At 42.7% G+C, this 20,648-nt stretch overlaps 1 protein-coding gene across 1 annotated transcript in view; it reads left to right on the top strand.

The window, feature by feature from the left end:
* PUM2 (pumilio RNA binding family member 2) overlaps positions 1-19,740 on the top strand; it is a 134,050-nt gene extending 114,310 nt beyond the window's left edge. Inside the window, exons 20-22 of the mRNA XM_068280205.1 lie at positions 10,784-10,905; positions 11,851-12,043; positions 14,451-19,740. Of these exons, the coding sequence (XP_068136306.1) occupies positions 10,784-10,905; positions 11,851-12,043; positions 14,451-14,582 (447 nt within the window). The 3' untranslated portion in view covers positions 14,583-19,740. The remainder of the gene's footprint in view (positions 1-10,783; positions 10,906-11,850; positions 12,044-14,450) is intronic.
* Positions 19,741-20,648: the final 908 nt, after the last annotated feature.

Genomic DNA, 20,648 nt, shown 5'->3' with positions numbered 1-20,648 from the left:
TTGTACGATTACAAGTACATGTGTCTATTTTTGGTTGGTTGGTCCACCACCACAGCCGAAATATCTTTTAAACTTTTTATCGACTTTTACCCTACCGGCGCCTCTGTACACCTCAGCGCATCTAGAAGTCCACCCTTGGTGGAAGGGTGACATACCCTGCTATTTCCTCCTATCTACAGAGAGCGACGTTTTATTCCTGAGTGGGGACAGGCTTGTTCTCCCCACCTGCCTTTACAGTGGTTGCCTTGGAGGTAACCCTGGTTTGTGAGTATTATACTTACTTTTCATATTACTTTCCCTCCCCTCTTAAACATACTACACCATATTGGGCTCTCGGTCTTCTACCCTTATATCTCCACAAGCTTGCTTGGCCACGTCGTCTGACGACTACACGGCAACCCAGACTCGATCGCAGCCCACGAGAACATGGATTTTTTGGAAGAACACACCCGACACAGAAACGTCCTTCTGGCACAGTTTAAAAAGAACGTCCCACACACGGTGGAACCTACAAATAACTTGATTGATTGTGACACCACACACAATATAGATTTAAAACCCACCTTCCAAAAACTAGAGTCTGCCCTGAAAGATTAATTTTTTAATCTAGCTGATGTCACCATGCAAGAAACATATATTTACGAAAAAATCTCCCCAGACGGCATACGAATCAAAATAATTTCCGCATTTCCAAAAGATACAGATTTTACCACTGAATTTTATAACTATTTAGAAACCTGTACCCAAGGCATTATGGAAAGGATTATTAAAAAGAGGAAATCCCTAATTTTACAACTACAACCAACAATTATTGAATGCAAAGATTTTATAGCCCAACATAAGAAAAACCCCCAATACTATCCCCTATTATCCAACCTCACTTCCAGACTCAAACGATTTGAACAGGATACCACTGACACAAAAATAAAGAAATTAAACCGCGACAGACTAGCATATGCAGAGCACAGGGAACGGGAACGGAAACCACGATTCACACCCTCCCCAGCGGCCCCATCAGTTCCTAGCAAGTTTCCTAATATACCCCCACCCCCACTAATGAGTCTTTCCATACCAAGACCTCCTTTGGCCCAATATCCACCATTTCCCCCTCCCCCCCTCACCTTCCCTGCCCCATTGGTCCACCCACCACCACCGCCACCACCGATACCCAAAGTGAACATTGTAAAACCACCCTTAACAGTACCACCACCCCACAGTTTCAATTACACTAAGTCCTTCACTGAAAAGGATGCACCCAAAACACAACGCCAAGCACCCCTTAGGTCCCGTTCACACCAGGCCAAAATCCTCATTCCGGCCTCCCTCTCTAACAACCCACCTACTGGAGCAGGCATGAACAAATCCAATAACTTGGTTCTTCCATCCACATCCAGTTTCAGCTTCAGCAAATGGGTCATTTGTGAGACCCCCCGCGAAGCACCCCCCTCGGATGGAAATCCCCCCTCCCCCCCTTCCACAAACCCGGACATTCACCCCCCCCACAACGACCTAAGGTTATCTCAAATTAGCACCTACACCTCCGACCTCAACCTTACAGCATCCCCCAGTCCACCCACCACACCACCCAGTTCCTCAGAATCTGACCCCCTGACTACCAATTCTAAACAAATGATCAGGAATAAGAACAGTCCCGAACCCAAGAATACAGCCCCAGCAGAAGGGGCCCGAAACCTAACTATGTCGTCCTCTTTTTTAGAACTGCCAGCCTCTCTGTCACAGAACCTCTTGTCCACCCAGCTACCAAGTCCCATCCAAACCCGCACCATAATGCAGCCACTCAGGAAACTGAAACGCCAATTATCAGACACAGAAAACGAGGATGCCGAGGGAAAAGAAAAAAGAAACAAACGTTAGATCCCCATCCTCACAATCCCTGTCCAACCCACCCCAGCAATAAAAGAAGTGTTTTCAACCTATCCAACCATATTCTAACAAAACAAGAGTCTAACCTTCTAGAAAAAGGCTTATCATTCTGTCCCACCAACAACTCAGACCTTTTCGAATTGTTCGGGGATCTAAACACCTTCATTCGGAAACTAACGTTGAAAAGACACTTCGCCCTAAAAAAACTCCATACCACTCCTCACATAGACCCCCTCAATTTGGTCATCACAAACAACGATTCCCTTCCTATAGTCACCATGTCGCCCGCAGAAATAAAAACAGAAAAATACATTAGCACCAACCTCAAAGGTCGCTCAAGGTTTTACCCCACAGCATCCAAGGGTAACTTCATCGACACATTTTACTCCCTAGTCCTCAATGACCTACAAGATTTACTTATTCCTGATGCCCTTCCCCATTCAAACCTCACACCCCTAGAAAAGACTGCCCTCAAAACTTTACGTAACAACGCCAACATTATAATCAAACCAGCTGATAAAGGAGGGGGGATTGTCATCCTCAATAGAACTGATTATTTAGAAGAATCTACAAGACTATTAAGCGACTCTAGACACTACACCTTACTGGACACCGACCCGACAGCAGAACTCAACAAAGCCCTAAAGAATTTTATCAACCAGGCCTTACTAAATAACGTAATTACCAAAAACGAAAGAAATTTCATCATCAATCATCACCCCAAGACCCCCTTTTTTTATTACTTGCCCAAGATCCACAAAAATATCGTTAAACCCCCAGGAAGGCCCATCATCTCAGGAATAGACTCTATCACTAGCAACTTATCCAAATTCATAGACACACATTTACAGATTCACGTCCAATCACTCCCCTCATACATCAAAGACTCACAACATCTGATCAGTTTTTTACAATCCACACCATGGCAAGATGACTATATCTGGTTGACTTGTGACGTGACTTCCCTCTATACTAACATACCACATGAATTCGGACTCACCGCTTTACAATATTATCTACAATCCAATACAGACATGCCCAAAACACAACAATCCTTTTTGTTACACTGTACCGAATTTATTCTCCAAAATAACGTCTTTACATTCCGTGATAATGTATACCAACAGGTAAGCGGGGTTTCAATGGGAAGTTCTTTCTCCCCATCTTATGCAAATCTAACAATGGGCTATTTGGAACAGATGAAAATACATAATAACAACCCGTTCACCAACAATATCATTTTTTACAAACGTTACATCGACGACCTGGTCTTCATATGGAAAGGTCCCATTAACTCAATTCCGCCTTTTATCGAATATCTCAACACTAACCCAGCAGGCTTACAGTTTACATCCCACCATGACCCCAGTTCCATAGAGTTTCTAGACCTCATCCTATACACATACTCATCACGCATATTAACTAGAACCTTTTTCAAACCAGTAGACGCCAACAATTACATACACTACCACAGTTTCCATCACCGCCCCTGGACAAGAAACACCCCATATAGTCAATACAAAAGAATATACCGTAACTGTACAGAGACACAAGTATACAACACCCAGTCCAAAGTTTTGACCAAAAAATTCACAGACCGTAAATATCCGAAAAAACTACTTAAAGATGCACAACAGAAAGCCAAAATGCAAAACCCTCCAGGCCCGACTCCCAAACACCAGACCAACGACACACCCCGTTTCATTACAAAATACAGTGCTCAACATTCGTCCATTCGCAATATCCTACACAAAAGGTGGGAAATCCTATTACAGGACCCCCACCTACGATCCATACTCACCCCCGCACCGGCAGTAACCTACAGACGTGCCCCCAACCTGCGAGGCATACTAGCTCCCAGCAAGCTGCGCACACCCGTACAGGACCCCATCCCTACCCCTATAGGCTCACTTCCAGGCTCCTATTCATGTAAACACAAGAAATGTCTAGCCTGTAAATTTATCCACCAGACTACCACTTTCCAATCCCAAGCCACTAAAATAGACTACCAGATCAAATACCATATTAACTGTGAATCAAAATACGTAATATACATCATCTCATGCCCTTGCCGGCTCCAGTATGTGGGCAGAACAACTCAACCCGCAAGATCCAGAATAGGACAACACAAAAGAAACATTCTAAACAAATATCCCCTCCATAGCGTGTCACGTCACTTCACTTCCCATCACGACAGCAACCCAGAATTCTTTCAGATCACACTCATCGACGCCATCCCACACAACCGGTCCAACTCGTTTGAGCTTTTAAAATCACGTGAGATGTACTGGATCCAAATCTTGAAATCCCTTACTCCAGAGGGTCTCAACGAGCAGCTGGAGAAAATCTATTAATTAATCACCCCCACAGATATGTACCTATTATTTTTAACTGGTCGTCTCTCATCTTCTACTTTTAGAATATGGTAGGAACTTATTACCATCAAGCGCCCATGCATGAAGAAAAGGTTTTATCCCCCTCTGGGTAAACTGTGAAAATTCCTACCATAAATTTTTGAAAAATTGTTTTTTAAAAATGTTTTTAAAAAAAATGTTTTAAATTTTAATTTCAATTACTCGAGCTTTGTTTAGCAATTTTTGATATATTTATCTCTACCCCCTGTTCTTATGGTGACTTCATATCTTGTCTATGTTTTGGATATTCCCACTACAACCTAGACAGCCTGAACATTGTTTTTATCTTATCTATGTAAATATTTTTACCTGTACAGTTGATGGATGTGCAATATTATTGTGCCTTTAATGATGCATATAGTGTTTTAAACACGGACAGTCTATGTATAATCCTGATTGGAACTTTACTACAACGGTTGTAACAACTACAGTTCAAAGAAACTAGCTCTTATATATGTGTATATAACTCTAGGTTTATTCCAGCAGGGGGCAGCATGGTCCTGCATATAGTACAATTGATCTCATAGTTTTTGACTTTCCAAGAAACTGTACAGTGAGTCTCAAGTTATAGTCTATATCTATTCCTTGTTATCATTTTCCATCTTCCCCTATTATTCTCATAGTTTTCCACACACTATCAGTATGGGCAAGCCCCCTCTAATGATTCCACCCGTTCTTCCCATAACCAAAATGTCCTTTCGAGATACGGAAGTTAACGTAGCACCACCCCATTCCGCATTCTCTTTCCCCCCCTCCGTCCGCATCTGCGCACACACTATAAGCCACGTCACCCCGGCCCCGACTTTCACCATACATCACATGACGCTAGTCTCTCACACCGGCTCCCGCCCACTCCATCCCCATTGGACACACATCTCCAACCGTCCTATCAGCGCCCCTCGCTGACGTCACTCACCTCCTCCGCTCGTTCGTTCATATACCCCTCACTCCAGCATGGCCGATACAGAGGTGCCAAGCCACTCATCGAGTACATGCTGGTAAGAAATTCCTCCGCATTCTGTGCCCCTTTCTTCACCTTCACGGCCTCTCATTTCGCCCACACTCCCATTAAGTTTTTCTAGGCACCACTGTCCTGCCGTTTTTTTCCTCTATGACACTGCTATATATTCCCTTATGCGAAATTATATTGGTGGTATTGTTTACATAGAGTAATTCCCTGAAGTACAGATTTCCACAGGGACACTAGGTCCTATTGGAAATTAATACCGTTATGGCATTGTACAACAGAATATACTGATTTTGATATGGAATAGGCACAGATCAATAGCCGTTAAGCACATGTTTTACAACTACAACACATCTAGTATTCTGATGATTGTCAATTATCTCTGTCATTTTTGCAGTGTATTGCTCCTGTCTTTTTATTGCCTGAAGAAGCGGGTTTTCGCCCGTGAAACGCGTTGCGACTGTTATTGGGAGCAAAACGAATAAATTGTATGTTATTTGTACGATTACAAGTACATGTGTCTATTTTTGGTTGGTTGGTCCACCACCACAGCCGAAATATCTTTTAAACTTTTTATCGACTTTTACCCTACCGGCGCCTCTGTACACCTCAGCGCATAATCACACATGTGTTTGGGCCTCATGGTTGCTTCTCCCATAGTGTGATTGGGCCTCATGCTGGGTACACACGTTCCTTTTTTTTTTTTTTTTTTTTTTTTTTTTTTGTGTGCGATTTTGCGACCCGATTGTTTTTTCGGCACGATTCCACACTCTATTTTGCGCTAGATTCTCTTATCTGCATTCCTTTTTATTATCTTTTTCCATTCACCAATATGAGAAATCGAGCCTGGAAACGATCGGGAGCAATATCGGGCATGTTGGATTTTATCTATCGCATGGAAAATCGTACCGTGTGTTCCCAGCATTAACCCAATACCTAGTGCGCTGTGAGCCTCTGTCGGCATATTGCGTTTGGCGGTCTGGTGCAGCCAAGCAAGTGCGTTGCTGTAAGAAGTTCTATTTATCTGCTACGGATGGCGTCTTCTCTTCCTCCACCGGTGACTGAACTCTCAGCAGGTCTTCTGGGTCCCGATCACATCCAGTCACATGATATGTGATTGTTATCCAGGAGACGGTGTCAGTGTTACTTTGACTGCTAAAGGGTTAAAGAGAGTATCTGCCAAAGTCAATCAGGTGACCCTGGTATCTCTTCAGAAAACAGGCAGCATTTGCCTCACCACTGAATATATCATTTGGCTGATAATGATGAGATAGTTTTGACATAAAAGCTGTACTGTCAGCCAAGCAGCATCTATCTTTGGTACAGCACTTTAGCCTTAGCCTGAGGTATAGAGTCCGGATCTCTGCAGGTGACAGCACTTGTGCCTGTGTACGAGGGTATCCCTCAGTGAGCTCTTATCAGATGTGAATAGTAAAGGCCATGTGCTCAATCAATGCAGCCTGACGAGGATCCGATCCCTTGGGTGACATTGCAAGCCAGAAACTGTGCAGACATGTCGCTCGCTTGAAAGTGAGCTACCTGTTCTATGCAGGGGGTGGAGTGACATGGGAGTGACGTTACATGGCAGGTGGGATGATTACGTGGGGGGGGGGGGGGAGGGGGGGACAAAGCTATTGGCTGAAGTGATTGAATCTCTAGCTGAGCGGTCAGGGGTGTCGCAGGCTGCCATACACACACTGGATTCTTGGCAGAGGCTCTCATTATCGGCCACCTTGACAGTTTCATCTGGTGTGTACGGATCTTATGTTCATGGAAAAACAATTTTATTATGTACTATTGCCGCGCGATGACAACTCCCAGCAGTGCTGTTCTATGAGCGGGGAGAATTGCTTTTTAGCCACAAATGTCACTTGTGTTAAATGGGAAGATCTGCATTAATTGCCTTCAGGGCAGAGGCGCTTAGCGTGATAATGACACTACACTGTTGTATACTCCTCCTTATTGCCTGAGGAAGCGGGAATCTACCTGCAAAACGCGTTGCTTTGTATTTTGGAGTATGTGAATAAATGTATCTGTTTTGAAAATCGACTGTTTCATGTCTACTTCGGGGAGGTAAGTCCACCACTTCCTCCACTGAAATTTTAAAGATTTGAGCATATTTTACCGGATGAAGGGTCAGAGTACCCGTAACATGTAGTGTGTGCTGTTGCTCAATAAACAAGACAAACGCAAGTTTGGAGCCTGTGGAGTGCCGCCTTCTATAGATTGGATTTTAGCATATTGTATCCTGTTGGCGCCTCTGTTCCCCTTCTACGATTGCCTTCAGGGGGTCTGTAGCCCCTGTCTATGGGATTCTCCATCTTCCCTAGGGAGGGACCGCAGTGTGACATTCCCGCGGTGGTGTCACAAGCCTCTGACCACTGTAATGTGTGCCGGGAGATGTAGTCTGTCAATGTGAGTACCTCTCCCAGCCTGGAGATTGTCGCATGGACTGACTACATCTCCAGGCATGCATTGCGGTGGTTGGTAGCGCACAACACTGCAGGAAGCTTGTGGATGATTCGCTCCCTGGAAAAACTGGCAAATCAACCTACAGACAGGAAGCTAGAGGGGCAGCCCCTCTATAGGGAAATAATGCCCACCACTCATGTGCGTCTGTTAAAGTGGACCTGAACGCTTGCACAGGACACGAGGAAAACCTAGAGAAATGCACCCTGTATGTATTTAGAGAGTTGAGCTTGTCTAATTCCCCCTGATCTGTGACTAATTACAAGTTGTAATTTGATCTCTCCTGTGTCACCCGGCAGCCACAGCAGATAAGCTAGTTTGAAAGCACAGGATGTTAACAATATGTCTTCCTGAAAGCAGGAAGTAGAAATAGTGCAGATTTGCCAGCTCCTATACTTTATATAGGATTACTAACAGATAAGAAGTGCAACTCATAATTTAGTGTTACAGCCTCCAACTGTTAATATCAATGGGTGTTAAGCCACTGAAAGCTTGCATATAGATTTTTTTTCAGTATATCCCAGATTAAAATAATTAGAACACGCAGACAAGAGAATTATCACTAAATATAATGTATTCTTGTGATAATATACAGAGAATATACAAAAATTACATATAAAAAGGATATGATTAAGATGCCTATTGCTAAGATATCTGCTAACATATTATAATGTCCACCAAAAAATATATTGCATGAGATGCATACCACCAGTCCCTAAGAGCGTATAACATAGCAGATAGTGATGGGTCGTTCGCGAACGAGCCGGCTCTTTGCTGCGAACGACAAGAGCCGGCTCTCAGTTTTGGAAGAGCCGATGCCTCAGCCGCCCCACACAGCTCTGCTTTGCTGTGTAATAAAGGGCGCTGAGGCATGCTGGGAGATGTAGTCCTCCTCGTGCAGCTTGTAGGAGTGTATGGGGCAGAGCAGAGCAGTAGCAGGAGGGATTGTCATAGCCAGAGAAGCAGTCTGGAGTTGTCAGGGAGACGGGGGCGGGGCTTTTCCTCCAATTCTGAGTGGTGTCTAGTGATATTTAATGAAGAGCCGATTGAGAGCCGTAAGAGCCGGCTCTTTAATGGGAGCCGATTCAGAAGAGCCGATTCTCCAAGAAGAGCCGGAATTCCCATCACTAATAGCAGAGCAACAGCATGTTACCTCTAGCTTTATAGTGTTAAACAGAAAATGAAACTAACTCCTCTTGCTAATTAACATACGCGTATGTCATAGCAAATTACATCATCAGAAATCATTTCTGGAATGCAATCTGCTTTCACTTTCTAACCTAGGAGTCATACTAGGAGATCTCTGCCAAGTATTAGCTAATGTGCTTGCTAAAATATTTCAGCTATTGGTTAGTTCATTCTCAGTGTGGGAATAATTTCACATCATTACACTTTAAAGCAAGATACAAAAACTGATTATTAATCATTTCAACAGTAATTTTGAGTCTGACCTAAAAGAAAATCAAAAGATGATAAAAATTAATGAACTAAGGAAAGAATGCAATGTTATATATTTGACAGCTTTATTGCAGGATTTGTATCAGCTGAAACAAAGAAATGTTTTTTCTTGAAAGGTTATGCTGCTGCTTATCGTTTAGAACTGAGATGAAATTCTGAGTTCGGGTCCACTTTAAAGGACAACTGTAGTGAGAGGTATATGGAGGCTGTCATATGTATTCCCTTTTAAGCAATACCAGTTACCTGGCTATCATGCTGATCCTCTGACTCTAATACTTTTAACCATAGACACTAAACAAGCATGCAGCAGGTCAGGGGTTTCTGGCATTATTGCATGATTATCTGCATGCTTGTTTCTGGTGTAATTCAGACACTGCTGCAGCCAAATAGATCAGCAGGGCTGCCAAGCAATTGGTATTGTTGAAAAGGAAATAAATATGGTAGCCTCCATATTCCTCACACTGCAGTTGCCCTTTAAGAATATAGCTTATGTACATCTGCCCCATAAGGTTTTCAACCTTTCAAGGCAGATCATTAAACAAGCGGCTTATAGCTAAACCACATATCTGTACAGTGCTTGTTACCATAAATGTTGCCCTAATAATCAATCCATAATTGTTTTTACCTGTCATTTATGTTGAGGAATATGAGCAGTGCTAAAACGCCGCATCTCCGCGGCCGTATGAGGGCTTTACACCCCCCAAATCCCAGGGCAAAATTCCACGACTTTCCAGGTGGTGGATTTTTCTGCCTAGGGGGAGGCAGAGCTTTGTGCTGTAGCTGTGCCTCTGCTGGAGTCTATCTCCGCCTCTTCCCGCCCCTCTCAGTGAAAGAAGATTGAGAGGGGTGGGGAGAGGTAGAGATTGACTCCAGTAGAGGCAGAGCTACAGCTCAAAGCTCTGTCTCTACCAGGAAGCGCTCCCTGATTGTTTTGCCCCAGAGATTTGGGGCATTTAAGCACTGCTCATATTCCTTAAAGGGAAGGTCCAAGCAAAAAAAAATAAAAATGAGTTTCACTTACCTGGGGCTTCTACCAGCCCTATGCAGCCATCCTGTGCCCTCGTAGTCACTCACTGCTGCTCCAGTCCCCCGCTGGCAGCTTTCTGACCTCGGAGGTCAGGGCCGAATTGCGTACATTTTTACGCATTCCCGCTAGTGCAAGAACATTAACACATACATTTTTACGAGTTAGTGGTGCAACGCGTACATTTTTGTTCCTGCACTAGCTAGAATGCGTAAAAATGTATGCAATGTGGCCCTGACCTCCGAGGTCAGAAAGCTGCCAGCGGGGGACTGGAGCAGCAGTGAGTGACTACGAGGGCACAGGATGGCTGCATGGGGCTGGTAGAAGCCCCAAGTAAGTGAAACTCATTTTTTTTTTTTTTTTTTTGCTTGGACCTTCCCTTTAACAAAATAACAGGTTAAAACGAGAATTTAAATTGACTTCAGAGGGACATGGAGTGTGTATACAAGGCGTTAGGAATGGGAAAGCAATTGAGTGCAGACAAAGGAGGTAAGAGATGAATAAACATTGGAAAATGCAGAGAAGCAACTTATTTGACCATATTAATGTAAGCATTCTCTTTTTCAGGATCAGTATGGTAATTACGTCATCCAGCATGTCTTGGAACATGGCCGTGTAGAAGACAAGAGCAAGATTGTGGCAGAGATCAGGGGAAAGGTGCTTGCACTCAGTCAGCACAAGTTTGCAAGGTAAAAAAGACGTCTTCTGATTATAAATAGTCTGTTTTAATAAGGGCTCTGTCCTGTTTACACACGGAGCAGTAACTTGATTACTTAACAGGAAAGAGTAAATCTGTTTTATTTGATTATTGAATTTTCAATTATGAGAAGCCACCTGTGATCTATATCCAGCAGCAAGGTCAGATTTTTATACTGCAAAGATCGGGCAATTTTGCCACACAAATTTTTTAATGCATAATATGAGCATGAACTAGACTTTTAAAGAGACTCTAACAAAATTTTCAGCCTTATTTCTTCTATCCTATAAGTTCCTATACCTGTTCTGAAGTTCTCTGGCTTACTGCAGCCTTTCCTAGTTGCACAGTGGCTGTATTATCTCTGTTATATAATCTAATCTTTTTGGCTCTGTTGGGCTGAGGCACTCAGGCTGGAATGTGCTGCTCTGCTGTGATGGGAAGAAAGCTATACACACCCCCTTCAGGCTCTGTGTGAGTCACAGACTGAGCTACTCTCAGCCTATCTCATGCTGTTAGCAGCCATGTCTTTTGTTTGTAAACACTGCCTAAAACGGGCAATTACAAGCCAGGATTGCAGCAGGGAGTGGCAGAGACAGCACAGAGGGGTCCAGGAGAACATAATGAATAGAATGGTATGCTTTTTTATTGTAAGAATTTTAGAGTACAGATTCTCTTTAAACCTCAACCTGTCATAGACCACAGTGGGTAGCAGGTTTAAATCTTGGCTAGGACACACTCTGCATGGAGTTTGTATGTGTTCTCCGTATTTGTGTGTCCTCCGCATACTCTGGTTTCCTCCCACATCCCAAAACCATACAGATAAGTTGATTTACTTTCTCAAACTTGCATGGGCAGAGGGTACGTGGATGTGTGGTGTCTTTTTGAGGTTTTCAGTGGGAAGTGATGCCAGTTTAATCTTATATTCTCTCCTTCCCAGCAACGTGGTGGAAAAGTGCGTCACTCACTCCTCCCGTACAGAGAGGGCTCTGCTCATCGATGAGGTCTGTTGCCAGAACGATGGTCCTCACAGTGCCTTATACACCATGATGAAGGACCAGTATGCAAACTACGTGGTGCAGAAGATGATTGACATGGCTGAGCCTGCACAGCGCAAGATCATCATGCATAAGGTAGGCGCCTGCGTACATTCAGGACATTTCTACATGTGGCAAACATGCTTAGCAATGTGCATACAGATAAAATCCAACTGACATCCTAAGCATGGTCAAAAACGTAGCGCACATTACAGTAGAATCCCTTTATAGTAATCTCCAAGGGACCAGGAAAAGTAGTTTACTAGATTAGAATTGGTAATACATTGTATATTTATACAGCTGGGACTTGAGAACTGCGTTTATTACAGTCTCCGATATCTGGCATGTGGTTGCCGGTTGCTTGAGCAACCAACCAAAAACAAGCACACACCTCCCCCATAAATACTGAACGACCGTCTAGTGATGTCTTGTAGTCTCCCTGCAGCTCCTAGCGGGTGAGTTCCTGGTAGCTAGTGATGGTCAAGTAGATGCAAATAACTTCGAGTTGATGCAAAATTATGCATCTTGAAAATGAACCATTCGAGCTTTACCTCAGCAGGATTTGATTGGTTCATTTTCAAGCTGCATACATTTGCATCAGTTCGAAGGTATTTGCATCTGGTTGACCATCACCACTGGTAGCTTTCCGGTAGCTTCCGTGCACGACGCCGTATTCATCTGAGCTCCTTCTTTGTATCAACTTTGTGTTCTCTCCCCAAACCTGATAGTGCCGAGCCCTAGGCCTGAAAGATAAATCTAATTTAAACCGAAATCGCGATCACCAAGGTCACAATTTCGGAATCGTCAAAGTGGCGATTATCGCGATCATGTCATTTCCACATGGGGGAAGTTTGAAGAGGCGGCTTAAAACTTCCCCAAAGTCCCGGCGAGTTTGGCACGCAGCGTTGGACATACCTTCCTCACGAGTCCAACGCTTTCCTCTATCGCCGTCTGCTGACTCTTGTGCTTGGCACAACTCTGGGTTCTTGTAAGTCACGTGACATACAGGAAGTATTCCGTGCACTAGAGCCTGCAGGAGGTGAAGTGGATAGACGGGCATCGCTGGACTCTTGCTGGAAAGTATGTCCAGCACTACTGCAGCTTGGAGGACAGAGGAGGCACAGAGCGACTGTGTGGGCACAGAGATAGAAGACACAGAGGGGGTACAAAGAGAGGAACAGAGAAACAAAGGGAGCAAGAGAAAGACCCAGAGGAGGCAAAGGGGGCACCAAGAGGGACAGGGGGGGAGATAAACAGGCACAGAGGGGGAACAATGCTTAATTTGAAGGAAATCGTGAATCAAATCGAAATCGCAATTTTGGACAGAAATCGCTCAAATAAATTTTTTCCTAAAATCGTTCAAGCCTACCGAGCCCCCTGAATCGCAATTTTGTAGTCTATTGTGCTGCTATAAACTGCCCCATGAACTGTCACAGGTAATAGAAACCAGAGTTGCAAGTTCTGAATCTTTTTCACAAGGCCAGTACTGGGCCCAGAGTCTTCCGATGCTATTAACTTCCTTGGCGGTATGGATGAGCCTGACCAGGGGAAAAATAGCTGAAACGGTATAGAAGAGTCAGGGCTGGTTCACACTGGGCGCTTTTGCAGCACTTTGCTGATCACCAGCGATCAGCAAAGCATCCCTATGGATACGTTCTCACTGTGGCGTTTGTGATTGCGATTAATTGCAAACGTGCTGCATGCGGGATGAACACGTTGTGATTTTTGTTCTATTGAACATGAATCACAGCCGCAAATCGCTCAGGGTCGTTCAGCATGTCTAAGTCAGGTCTGTTTTTTTTCCACTTATTTTTTTGCATTAAATTTTGCATGCATTTTTGAATTTTGTTACCAAAATTTTGCATGCAAATCCAACTTTTTTGCATGCACTGAATACCTGAATGCAAAAAGTTCTCTCAAATGAAGAGGACCCAAGCTACCCTGAAAAAAAAAAGCTGCACCTAGCAGGCTTTGTGAGGTGATTAAGCCCTCTGCCATATCCAGCTTGTTCAAATCTTTGCCAGTCTGCAGTCTTCGATAATTATCTCGGAACGCCTTTCGCAAACATGTAAAAAGGGTGCCTGGAAATTTGGGTGCAGTGTGATGCTGAAAAACTGCTCATCCTGCTGTGGCAAATTTCCCAGCGGCGTTAAATTATTATTCCCGCTCCAAGACGCTGTAAGGTGAGAGTAAAATTCTCTGATGGCAGCCGAATTACGCTGTTTATCGTAGGTTGGGCTCAGTCTTTTGCCAGCGCCCAAATTACTCACTGAGCGCCGCTATTGCTTTAATTCACGTTAGTCTATGGAGGTGCCCAAATGCCCTCGGCCGCGCCCTTTTTCACTAACTCACACCTTTCACCTCAGTTTGAAAAGCAGGCCATACACCATGCAAAACTTTATTAAAACACAAAATGGGCCATGGCACGTACTTGGGGAGAAGGCTCTGATTTGCTTTATTGCAACAATGCATCATGAGTAACAAATCTTTTCCTTTCTGTCAGATTCGACCACACATCACAACATTGCGTAAATACACCTATGGCAAACACATACTGGCCAAGCTGGAGAAGTATTACATGAAGACTAGCACTGACCTGGGGCCGATGGTCGGACCCGCCAACGGAATGCTCTAGGAGAATTGGAGGAAGGAAGAACAGTGTCGACATTCATTACAACTCTCAACCCAACTATGAGGAGCTATCCAACCCTCCCTCTTCACTTCCTGTTCAAATAGCTGATGCGTATCATACTATTTATTATTTCCCCACTTGGAATCTCTGTGGCTCAGGTGTATATATTGGGCCTCCCTTCAGCTGCTGGTGGAAGACTTACCCAACTGTCTGTTAGTTAAAAAAAAATAACCAGAGCCTGTAAATGATGTAATTGTATCAAGCTGTCACATATTTTGTAAATTTTTACCTTGTAAAGTTCCTGTAAAAAGTGGTAGTTTTTAAAAAGGGAAAAGTACAGTATTTTAATATGCTGGTTTGCCAGTTGGGTTCGTCTCCCACAAGCGAAGCATGGAGGGTCTAATTGTAAATAGTTTCTTATTTTGATGCATCTTAACCTGTTTTACTTTTCTTTTTTTTAATTAAATTATCTTTCCATAAACGAGTGACATATATGGGCACATTCTATAGATTAGACTGCGTGCTAGTTTACCAGAGACCGCCGTGTTTTGTTTAACGAATAACGCCTTTCCATTTAGCGGCAGCTGTTCATGGCTGTGAGGCACTGGGGCAGCAGTCATGTTATTGGGATAGGCATGGCGAAACGTGATGCTGGAGTGTTAGCAGTAGCCATGTCATGTTGACCTACATGTGAGTTGAAGCCTTGACTATCCAGCAGAAATGATCTGAGGTGGCCATTTTGTAAGGTGTCGTAGTATCTGAAAAGGCAACATTTTAGTCAAACTCCAGCTGATCAATCTGCTTTCTCATTGGCTAGTTTTTGCGTGAGGAAGAATACAGCCTCTTGCCATTCCAGTTGTTGCTGTCCTACACCTCAGTTGAGTATTACGGGGATTAAAGCAAGACATCGCCAGATTAAATAGTTTCTCACTCCTATTATGAAGGCTTGTGTTCCAGGGGACTTGTGTATGACTCCCTCATCAGATTTTTTTTTTTTTTTACATAACCAGTTAATTTATTTTCTTTGGGATCTCAATAGAACTTAGGATCTGCTTCGGTTTTAGGTTTGTGCACAGACCTCAGATAATGGCTACCCAAGTCAGACACCTACATTTGGACTGGACGGCTATATGACATCTGACTGGGCTTCACTCAAGCCTTCTTTATACTTATAAAAGTTTAAGCCAGGCTGAATTTTTACTTTTTTACTGGCCTCCATAGTGCTCTCAGCCTCTAAAGTAGATTCCGAAGCGTACTGACTTTCATAAGGAACAAACCTATCTGAAACAGGCAGATTTTCTGATGCAGGTTTTGCAGTGTGTTAATCAGTGCTTTTGTATTGATGACAGTTGGCTCCAGCTAACACTGAAGCATGCTCCTTTACCTTTGACCACATCAGCCCCACCTTCCGATGAACACGACTTAAGGGTCTTGTAACATCTGTGGTGTTGTCAGCTCCCTATTGCTGGCAGTATCTCAGCTGGTCCAGAACTCTGCACTAACACTGCATACATAGCAATACATTGGATGAACTGCCCCTTGTAACAGCTGGGAGGAAAGATACGGTGTTTTAGAACCTAGACTATGAATAACTAATCACAATACATCTGCCATAAATTGAGAAGGAAGGTCCTGTAGAATATAGCAAGTACATCCACAGCAGACATTCACATAAGGGGTAGTAGCTTGGTGAAATCAAATTAATTTCTACTATGACCAGGCGAGGTAGAATAGGCCCATCTAACACATGATAGAAAATTTGTCAGACGTCTCACCAGTCATTCTGGAACTCAAAGCCTTCTCATTTGTTTAATTTATTGACAAATAGCGATGGCCCTGCTTGGAAGCATGTGATCAGTTTGATCAGCTGATAGATGTGCAAGCTTCTGATTTGCTGGTCATGATCATGCGTTAAACCAGCAAATCGGAACCTTACAAATCTATCAGCTGATCACATGCTCCTCTGTGAGTTTTCCTACACAGGGCCATCCCTATTGCCCAATATAATTCCAGAAACAAACAAGTCAAGTTCTAACCACAATTATTCTTCTAAACAGTATAGAAGCAAAATGAATACTACCCCTTCTATGGGCTGGATAGGCTTCAGTACCGCTCGCTAGCTTAACGTTTTGACTTCATGTAATCGTTGCTTCTGTATTCAGGCAGGTATGTGCCTTATTGGTCCAGTACGGCACATGTAATGAATGTTTTGTTTTTTCTCTCCTGGTTATAAAACTGAGACTAAAATGAATGCTAAATGAAAACCACAATGAGTTTGCTTTTATTATAATTTTATTTTTTCTTTCCCCTGGCCTGTAATGTATATTACTGCGTGCCCAGAGCCCCAGCTATTGCTGGCATTGGTTATTAAGGATAAGACTTTTGAATTCTTGCGATCACCTGATGAGTAAACCCACAATTCAGTGGACCGATCATGCTGGTATTTTCGTTTCCCCTTCTTATGATGCCACAGAGGCTTTGTCGAATTCTACTTGCAGATCCCGCTGCATTGATGACTGAATAGCCTCAAATGATGGGCTATATAAAATACAGACCGAGCTCCTACACACAGCGTCTCATACTGTTTCTCTAGCACATACTGAAGCACTGATGACGACGATAAGAAATGATGCTTTTTGCGCTGCGCTGGTAGTAAAGTTGGTGTATCTTTTTGTATCATTATTTTTCCTTGCATATAATAGGTGTGACTTTTTTTTTTTATTAATGGCTTAGATTTGTTTTTTTCTTTTTTTAAATCTGCTGTCATTAGCCAAAGCAAGTAGGTTTTTAGTTAGAACGTTTAAAGCCGTACGGTAGCTTGACATGTAAGCATGTTAAACGGAAAACGCTGAAAACAAGGATATATAAATATCTATAAATATATACATACCTATAAATATATTCGAAGCGCTTTAAGTTTGTAATTTTTCTCTGTTTATATTAAGTATATATGCTTTGTATTGTATAAGTGTAACTAATGAGTAGTTGACCGTTTACAATTTCAATGTTTACTACAAGCCTTGCTCATTTTGTAGTTGATTGTACAGGTGTACATTTGTAAACCTTTTTTGGCTGTACATGTCACTGTTTCCCCCTCTCCGCCGACCGGGGAGGGGGAGGAGGAAAAAAATATTTCAGTGTACATTTTGGGTCTCTTCTATATTGCCTTGGCAAATAGTGTTGTATAATGTAAATTTTTTTTCTCTGAATCAAGTTTCTTTTTTTTTTTTTAAACGGTCTTTATACAGCTTCGTAAAAATATAAATATATATAAATACCAGCTATTTATCTACCGCTGGAATACATGTTCTTGTTTATATATTCATCACGGCGCTAACGTGTTATTAGGATGCAGTACGTTGTGCATAGTAAAAATGATTGACTGGGGGTGTATATGTGCTGCAGCATGGTTGTCATTTCAATGACAGCATCAAGCGATGTCGATGAAAAACTGTATAGACTGGTCTCTGTGAATCTAGATAGGTTCTTTTAAAAACAGTAGAACGGTGAATTACAGAATAAACCAAAACCCTACTACTCCTCCATCCATGGGCAATGTTCTCCCCAGGCTCTTTTAGCCGGATGCGCCTCCCGGCTGTCATCAGCTCACCTCCTGCTATGCTGTAAGCAGTTGCTCACAGAAGCATCGGCCCTGCATTCTCTCATCTCGCCACAGCCGGCTACTATTTCATGCCCACCCGGCTGGAGAAAAAAAACTGGGGAGAACACTGCATGGGGGGATAAAGGTCAATCTGGTCTTCATTCCTCTTCTTACCTCATCAAATCCCTTCTTCTCTCGGTGCTACATGACAGCAATAAACATCCTGCAGATTCTAAGATGCCTCTTCCGTCCCACTCCTTCCTGTAACTGGCATTATGGTAGTAAGGTTACAGTTGTGATAGATCAGGCTTCTACTCAACACTGCAGTAACTGGAATTTGTGGGACAGGCTGACCTAAGACGGAGCTGAACCACCATGCTGGGAGAGAGGGCGTTTGAAATCTGAGGAGTTGAGGGAACCTTCCTTGGAGGCGAGTAGTTTCCGCCCTCCAGGTGAGATTTATAAATGAAGCCTAGAAGCTGGGTTCAAAATTGTATTAATTTTGTGTAAAACCAACTGACAATTTCCTGTTTTATCCTTCACAAAAAGGACAACCCCTCAAAAGAAACCCTTACTCAACCACACCTCACCATTGTCTGCCATATATGAAGGGAGAGAATGGTGAGAATTCCATGCCTTCTCTAAATGCGGTTTTCCTTCCCACAATTTCACCTTGGCCCACTCAGGATAGTGTTTTCATGGAGCTTGTACAGGGAAATCTACTGATTGATTTGTAATGGCTTTTGTAGACCTTATCAAGGGCAAATCATCTTAACAATCTCAAATCCTTTTTTGTTGTTTGAAGACCAGAGTTAGCACGTCTGTGAAAGGCTCCTTGGGCACCCAGTTGTCTCTGCCAGTAGGAGAAGGACAAGATGGGTCAAAATCAATTTTGATTTTGGAATGGAAGCAGTTTTGGCTACTAATCACAGAAACCCCCGTACTGAGACTAGCCTTCCTGTGCCCTATTCCTAACTGGTTACTGCAGCATTAGAACAGGAAAATTACTTGTTCAACCACGTCGCATACAGGCTAAAAATGTCAACTAAACTTTTCTTCAAGTTGTAGAAGATATACTTTTATCTCATTTGAGTTGAGAAAGTCTCTTAAATTAAACATTTAGAAAATAGTCTAGTTAAACCTGTTTTTAATTTGATCTTTAGATATACAATGGTTTAATGATTATAGAGTAATTTCTTCAGATTCTAGTTCTACTATCCACATTCTACTGGGATCATTGTTTTAAATCTTCTGCATTGCCTGCAATGCTGTCAGTGCAGTTATCACCTTGTATGCCTATACATCCCCAAGGTAGTGTCTTGCAAGTGAACAAGCCAGTGATTTGCGTTGTATAGGAAAGTACTGTATTTTTTTGATTCTCCTGCTCGAAAAACAAACCGAGAATGTGTAAATTATTGTCAATTTTGGTGAACATACAGCATTGTAACAATAACCTATAGATGATGTACATTTACAAGCGGCCTTATGTACATTTCCCAATGATCTTTTTAAAGGCAAAATTGTGACCACGTGTATAATTAAAACACTTTTTAATCCTTTCGTCTTTGCAAGTTTTTTTTCTTCTTCTTGGACTGTTCTCTATTTTAATGCTTTGCATTTTTAGTATTCTGTTCTAGTAGCGCAAGGAGCCTTATCCCATGACTGCACTGACAGAAAATGTGCCACACTCAGCTTTGTCTGTTCAAGGGATTTGTCTTTGGTCTACAGAGCGGAGTATACAACAGCTTCTAACTGATAAGTAATTAGAAGTTAAAAAACTCCTGTGTGTCTGGAAAAAAAAAATCTGAATGCAGGGAACATACAAAAACAAACCAAAAAAGTTTAATAAAAGTAAATTAATAGAAGTACCTAGATGATCCTGTTCTTATAGCCTGAAAAGCGGTAGTTAGCAGGCAGAAACTCTGCATGGCCTCTTCCCATTAGTGACTGATCACCATGACAACAGCTAAGTCACTGCTTAACGCATCAAACTGCTTAGATTTCACTGGTCCAAAGGGCAGGGCTGTGATATCGGTACGAAAATCATCTGACTCCTATGTTTATGAAACCTCTGACTCCAGGTACCCAAAATTACTCAGACTCTAATTTTTCCATAGGCTATGGATATGGTTCTCTAAAATTATCCGTCTCAGTTTATTAAAACTACCAACCTCGACTCAGACTCCACTTCCCTGCCAATGGGTGTCAATCACTGCCTCTTCACAAGTGACTTCCTCTTTCTTTGCAATCAAAGCAGGATCAACTAGGTACTTGGATTTATATGAAAAACAAAAGCCACTGCTGAAAGGCTAACAATTTTACTGTACCAAGCAATGTGCGCAAGGAATTCTAATACTCCCTTGCCACTTATAGTCTGGCAACTTTATTTTTATCATTTTAAAGGACTAGGAAAATGTAAGATACATATTTATGCACACACATGAAGTGTACATTTTCCCCAAAGTAAA

This window comes from Hyperolius riggenbachi, chromosome 4 (assembly GCF_040937935.1).
Source record: "Hyperolius riggenbachi isolate aHypRig1 chromosome 4, aHypRig1.pri, whole genome shotgun sequence".
Taxonomy (NCBI): Eukaryota; Metazoa; Chordata; class Amphibia; order Anura; family Hyperoliidae; genus Hyperolius; species Hyperolius riggenbachi.
Note: the sequence above shows the minus strand (reverse complement) of the source record. Positions and strands in the feature narration are given on the sequence as shown.